The sequence below is a fragment of the Gadus chalcogrammus genome, chromosome 18 (genome assembly GCF_026213295.1).
Source record: "Gadus chalcogrammus isolate NIFS_2021 chromosome 18, NIFS_Gcha_1.0, whole genome shotgun sequence".
Taxonomy (NCBI): Eukaryota; Metazoa; Chordata; class Actinopteri; order Gadiformes; family Gadidae; genus Gadus; species Gadus chalcogrammus.
This window is the reverse complement of record NC_079429.1, coordinates 14,415,518-14,422,407: the sequence shown is the minus strand read 5'-3', so window position 1 is coordinate 14,422,407 and position 6,890 is coordinate 14,415,518. Positions and strand designations below refer to the sequence as shown.

At 49.7% G+C, this 6,890-nt stretch overlaps 1 protein-coding gene across 5 annotated transcripts in view; it reads left to right on the top strand.

Annotated features, from left to right (window-relative positions):
• Positions 1-6,890, top strand: part of rnf157 (ring finger protein 157) — a 24,226-nt gene extending 17,336 nt beyond the window's left edge. The window contains exons 13-20 of one of the 5 annotated variants that reach the window (XM_056576890.1): positions 1-65; positions 168-276; positions 913-1,133; positions 1,634-1,696; positions 1,813-1,861; positions 3,706-3,816; positions 5,445-5,479; positions 6,582-6,670. The exon at positions 1-65 is cut by the window's left edge and continues 44 nt beyond it. In XM_056576890.1, coding sequence (XP_056432865.1) covers positions 1-65; positions 168-276; positions 913-1,133; positions 1,634-1,696; positions 1,813-1,861; positions 3,706-3,816; positions 5,445-5,479 — 653 coding nt within the window. In that variant the 3' untranslated portion in view covers positions 6,582-6,670. Of the gene's footprint in view, positions 66-167; positions 277-912; positions 1,134-1,633; positions 1,697-1,812; positions 1,862-3,705; positions 3,817-5,444; positions 5,480-6,581 lie in introns of all 5 variants that reach the window. The other 4 variants (XM_056576888.1, XM_056576889.1, XM_056576893.1 and 1 more) reach the window with 4 other exon arrangements.

Here is a 6,890-nt window from a genome sequence, read left to right as displayed (position 1 = left end):
AGAAGTCTTGCAGTGAGTCTGAGGCCCAGGCGTGCCGTCGCAAGCTGCCCGTGGACCCGCCAGAGGTGTGTGTTCCCGTGTGTGGGTGTGTGTGTGTGTGTGTATGTGTGTTGGTGTGTGTGTGTGTGTGTATTAAAGTGTGTCCCCTGGCTCTCTGGTGTTCCCAGTGCGGTGTGACACCAGACAGTGAGAACCTGACTCTGTCGTCTTCCGGAGCCATCGACCAATCGTCCTGCGCCGGGACGCCCCTGTCCTCCACCATCACGTCCCCTGAAGGTACACACATGCACACACACACACACACACGCTCGCACACGCGATCGCACAAACACACACATACGCACACATGCACGCACAAAAACACACACAACGGAAGCATGCACACACACAGGGATGCAAACACACACAGACACACACCGACCCTGCTCTTAAACAGTTTGCTGCTAGGGTCTAATGTTAAGGTAAAGGGTTATTGATATTTATATTTTATCAGGCAGAACAATAGAAAAGCAGGGTCATTTTAATGCAAACTGTTGGTGTAATAGTGTGATGTGTGTATGATTATATACTTACACGTTTGTGGGGGTGTGTTTAGATTGGTGTGTATACACATGAGTACATTTGCAATGCCTACGCGGATTCGTGCCTGTTTGCTTTGCCGCGCCTGTGCGTGTGCGAGTGTGTGTGTGTGAGAGTGCGTGTGTGTGAGTGCGTGCGTGTGTGCTTATTTCTGCGTGTGTGTGCGTGTGCATCTGTGTGTATGATTGTGAGTTGCGCGCACATGGACATCCATGCGTCCATTTACACATGTGTGTGTGTGTGTGTGTGTGTGTGTGTGTGTGAATGCGTGCCTGTGTGTGTGTGTGTGTGTGTGTGTGTGTGCCCCTGCGTGTGTGTGTGTGTGTCTGCCAGACCCGGTGAGCAGCAGCTTGGCCCAGTCGGTGATGTCCATGGCCTCGTCCCACTCGCAGCACTCCCACATCAGCACTGACACCATGTCCTCCATGTCAGGGTCCTACCTGGCGGGGGGCGAGGGGGAGCCCCCCCGCGGGGCCGGGGACGGGGGCTACGCCGCGGGGGACAACCACCCGGACACCCCCATGAGGAGCCGGGGACCCTCCCAGCAGGACGGGGTGAGAGAGGGGGGGGAGGAGAGAGAGAGAGGGGGGGAGGAGAGAGAGGGGGGGGGAGAGAGGGGGGGGGGGGAGAGAGGGGGGGGAGAGGAGAGAGGGGGGGAGAGAGAGGAGAGACGGGGGGAGAGGAGAGAGAGGGGGGAGAGAGGAGAGAGAGGAGAGGGGGAGGGAGGAGAGGAGAGAGGGGGGGAGAGCGGAGAGGGGGAGGTTCACTTAAGGACCGTGACATTGTCCATATCAAATCTCATGTATTAAAGGTTGATTATATTATGAAGTTATTGGTGAATAATCATCATCATTTTGGGATTTAAATGTTCACATGCAGGGCTGTTACCATTTATTCATTCGACTCATATCCTTATGTGACAGACCTACACAAAGCTCATGATGCTACATTCTTTACTATGTTGTGCAGCTCTGGGTCCATTCATTAGATAGTCTTCTCAGCTCCTCATTGGACCGAGCCAGACTCCATACCGCCTTGTTTTCTCTCCATTCAGGGTCTTTCCATGGAGCCAAAGGAACCAAAGTACTCTGTGTCACTGGAGGAGCAGGACTCTGAGGTGAGCACCGCTCTCTCCACTGCCTCTGAGCCCTGATCAGTGTGTGCTCAGACACATGATTGTACACATGTGTCTTTTGTATCATCTCTCTGTCTGTCCTGTCTTCGCTCTCGCAGGGCAACGACGTCACGGAAGAGGACAGCCCGTCGCCGTCTCAAGAAAAGGGTAACTAGAGTCATGAATCGCCCTGTCCTTCGACCTCTCTCGTGAAATAAAGAAACACGTAGACCAGGCCTCTGTTAAATGGGGCCTCCGTTTAAACATCCACTGTTATTCCCCGTATGACACGGCGGTCCGAAGACAAACACATGAGCAAGGAGGGGATAGAATCGGAGGCCACTATCTTTTGGGGGATTCAGGGTTGTCTTGCTAGAACGCATTTGTATGGCTGGCTGTTCCAACTTTGAGCTAGTTCTACAAGGGACAACCATAGTGTTCCATTCCTGCCGAAGAACTTGCTTTTTTACTTGCAACAAAAGCAAGCAAAGCAAAGAGCCATGAAGGATTGAATATTTTAGAATTGCAATTCAGCTTCAGCCTAACCCACTAGTTTCCCTAGAGCCATGCATGCTAAAACACCCTCTGAAAAAAAGTATTTTTAAATGAATTTCTATTGTGACTTATGCACTGATTTGCATTTGCATGAAGATTTCCAGCGCTTCTTAAACTTGTTTTTATGTGTGTGATTGAGTGTGTCTTCATTTGCATGTGCTGGCTTTTAAGGTCCAGATGTTTCGGTGTGTGTCGTTCATCTGCATACGCAATATCTTTCCGTTTTCATCTGTATTCAGAGCTTTGCACAGTGTGCATGAACTGATTTTTTTTGCCCTGAAATGAAAGCACCATTGGCACTGAAGATAATATAGCTGTATATATGTTGCAATGATGTGAATATGTTGCTACTGTGTGTGTGTGTGTGTGTGTGTGTGTGTGTGTGTGTGTGTGTGTGTGTGTGTGTGTGTGTGTGTGTGTGTGTGTGTGTGTGTGTGTGTGTGTGTGTGTGTGTGTGTGTGTGTGTTTGTGTGTGTATGTTTGGGTGTGCGTGTGAGTGTGTGTGTGTGTGTGTGTTTATGTGTATGTGTGTGTGTACTTGCGCTCGTGTGTGTATCTGAGCGTGTGATCTTGAGAAAGAGACCGGGAGATTGAGGGAGAGAGAGATAAGAGAGTAAATCCTGCACGGTCAGGAGAGTGACTCAGATTGCTTTGTGCTCCCGTTGTGAGATTCCCCTATGTATACTATATATATATATATATATGAGTTTGGACTCCTCTGTAAGACTAAGGAAATGTCTTTGTGTCTAGTTGATGGATTGTTTGTACGTGTGTGCGTACGTACGAGTGTATACGTTGTGAGTTTGGATTGATTGTCCAATTCAAAATAGTTTGGCCCAGCTCAAACCACGAGCCAATAAAAAAACTGCCTTGACAATGACTGACGACCTTTCAATTAATTTGTGGAAACACAGTACGACTTGTGCTGCCTGACGTTTTGGTGCCTGACCCGCGCTGTGAATGTAAATATGTAAGATGAATGCTTGCAGGCATGTGCATTAACGTTACCCAGCCTGATCGGCAGTCTATGTGCCCTATATCTGTGTGCTGTGCTGCCCCCCATTCAGTCTATGTGCCCTATCTCTATGTGCTGCCCTGCCACCCATTCAGCCCTCATGCACATATGTCTACACATGTATGCACATACACATACGAATGCACATAGTGACGCATGCACATTTCCTTTTCTAGTGTGTGGTTTGCTAGAAAAACTAGAGGAAAATCGGATATTATTATCCTATAATATCTAACAAACACTACTCCAAAGCCTTAATTATTGATCACATGATTAAAGCGTTCTTGTAATAGCCGTTCCAGCATGGCCCCCCACACCACAAACCTGACCTCATCCCCTCTGTAGACCACTCCCCCCTCCTGCCCCGCCCTCCCAAGCTCCCCCCCCCCCCCCCCCCCGCTGTGCCTGGCTGCTCTTGTTTGACCTTTGCCCTCGCTTGCAGGTGGGCGGAGCAGGTGTCCAGAGTTGGCCAATAACAATCAGGGCGACGCCCTCTGTGACACGCCCTCTTTTGGGTTGGATAATGAGCAGGCTTCCGACAGCCGATTCGCTGGTGAGTGGCAACCTACCGAACACGGACCAATGAGACCTGAGGACTGGGGATGGGACTGGGGAGCTTCAGGGAGTCGGACGGGGGGGGGGGGGGGGGGGGGCGCTGAGAGAGGAGAGACTTTGGTCAGGACATGGGGGAGCAACACAGAAAGGGTCTTCGGTTGAAAGGCGTCCGAGGAGAAAGCACCGCAAAGATTAACATTTTAGCTTGCTAGGTTTTTTTTTTACATGCGTGTCAAGGGAAAACCAAACCTACTAAACGACAGTCAGCACTGAGACCTTCAGCTTTCCTTCTACTCTTCCTCCATTCCCTTTGGTGTTGTGGTACCGTGTTGTGGTGGAAGCAGGACTAGATATCTACACTCTCTCTCCTCTCCCTCTAGCAAAAACACCAGGATGAAGTGTGTGTGTCTGTGTGTGTCTGTGTGTGTTTGTGTGTGTGTGTCTGTGTGCGTGTGTTTCTCTGTGTCTGACGAGCGTTGTTTGTTGTGAATGCCCTTCGTTCGCACTTTAATCAGTGTTGTATATGTCTGTGTGTAAGCAAGCAGGTGTGTATGAGTGAATATGTGTATACAAATGTGCGACGTGCGTGCGTGTGTGTGTATGTGTGTGTGCGCATCCCAGAGTTGAAGTTCATGTTCCATGTCTGCCAGCTCCGAGCCGCTTTGCCAAACATCTGCAACGCATTCCTCCACCCTCCATGCTCCAGTCCCCCTCCGCACTCTGTTCCCCCCCTCCTCCACCCTTCGGCCCTCTCTCATGCCTAGATGTCGACTCTGCAGAGCTGTTGGGTCAATGCGATGGACGCAGGATACCATAACTTTATCGATAATTACCCAATTGACAAAATGTCACCATCTTACAGCATGTTTTATCTGGGATTTATAGTACGTTGCTCAAACGTTGGTCGCAGGTTTAAACTGCCTCGCCGGCCATCAACCAGTGAGCCTGAGATTAGCCTCTGCCCAACAGCTTCCACTGCCTCTCATTGGCCTGTCGCCCACCAATAGCCTTTAAGCCCCGCCTCCACTCTGATCTTGTGTGGTGAATGTTGTGCAACGTATTTTCTCTGTGTGTGTTGTAAAAGTGTTTTGTTCTTTCTATCTCTCTCTCTCTCTCTCCCTTCTCCGTCCTTCTGTGTCCATGTCCTTCTCTCTCTCCCTCCGTGTCTATTTCCTTCTCTCTCTCTCTCTCTCTCTCTCTCTCTCTCTCTCTCTCTTTTTCTCTCTCTCTCTTTTTCTCTCTCTCTCTCCCTCCTTCTGTGTCTATGTCCTTCTCTCTCTCCCTTCTTCTGTCTATTTCCTTCTCTTTCTTTCTTTCTCTTCCTCCCTCCCTCTCTTTCTCTCTCTCTCTCTCCCTTTCTCACTCTCTCTGACTCTCTCTCCCTCCCCCTGTGTCCATTTCCTTCTCTCTCTTTCTCTCCCCCTCTCTCTCCCTCCCTCCCTCTGTGTATATTTATACTCTCTCTCTCTCTTTCCCTCCCTCCCTCCCTCCCTCCCTCCCTCTTTGTCTATTTCCCTCTCGTTTCCTCTTTCATCGATTTATATTCAACCGCTGTCTCCCCAAATGTTTCCTCCCTCCCTCCTCACCTTCTCTCCCTCTCTCTTGTACCCCCTTTCCGGTGGACAGGTGAGGAGACGTGCCCAGTGCACATTGAGGACTAGGTATGGACTAATGCTCGGACACTAGAACAGATGATGACGTCGTGTTATGCCCTGGTTTGCTCTATCTCGCACCTCATCCCCTCTCACTGGCTAACCCTTTATTACCCTCTGTCTGTGATTCGGGGACTTTAACAACGCATTGAGTTCAAATGATAAGTAAACACAAAATGCAAACACATTGAACCTTCCAAAGATTCAAATGTCATAAATGCCTCACATTCTCTGCTGTCGGCCCGTTCCAAGAGAGGCTGTAGATTCGACACAATGCTAACTTGAAGGTACACTTCTGACTACTGCATTTGAACTAAACAACGTGGATGCCTCGCACCATTTAACACTTTAACATTTGTTATTTATTTTTTTCAAAATGAGCTCCGGACATCTAGTTAATTCTCTCAGGTCTCCAAAAACAATATGAACAGAAACACCCTGATTAAAAAAATCTTTTCAGTGGCGTTCTGCAGCACCAGACTTGTTATGTTGGCTGGCTGGGGCTGGGACATGCATGCAGCCCCCAAAATAAGTTACTTAAAGATCGTTCTGTTCATAAACACTCCCCCCCTGCACTTCTTTACTTACTGCTCATAAAAGACGAGGTCTGTGTAATTCTGCTCTTCTTCTCGCCTATGCTACATCCACATTGAAATGACCAAACTTAAAGGCACTAGACAGTACCTGTTGACTATCTGGTCCCTGGAGCTGCCATCTGCTGGAGTCTTATGATTCGAGGTATCAATAACATAAAGAAATGCTGAATTAGGCCGACCTCATCCTTTATCGGGCTTAGAGATATGTGACCCTGTTCTTAGAAGGAGCGTGTAGGGGGGTGGGGGGCTGGGGGGGCATGTGCAGGGGGGTTATGTGCTGGCGCCCTCTAGGTGGCGGTCATACAACGCAAAGGACCTGTTTGTAGGTTTTTCAACATAGAGATGTTGACACATCTCTCTCTCTCTCTCTCTCTCTCTCTCTCTCTCTCTCTCACTCTCTCTCTCTCTCTCTCTCTCTCTCTCTCTCTCTCTCTCTCTCTCTCTCTCTCTCTCTCTCTCTCTCTCTCTCTCTCTCTCTCTCTCTCTCTCTCTCTCTCTCTCTCTCTCCCTCCCAGGTCTAGGGTATCTGGGGGGCTACCGGCCCGGTCAGGAGACCCTCCCCCCCACCACAGGAAACTTGAACCTGGAGGAGAGCGGGCCGGAGACCCGGGAGGCCCAGGGTCCTAAACACCCCCGCCATGGGCCGCTCATCGTGTAGAACCCTCACACACACACACACACACACACACACACACACACACACACACACACACACACACACACACACACACACACACACACACACACACACACACACACACACACACACACACACATCCGTCCATAACGTGACATATCGGCATGTCACTGGATGCTGCACTCAT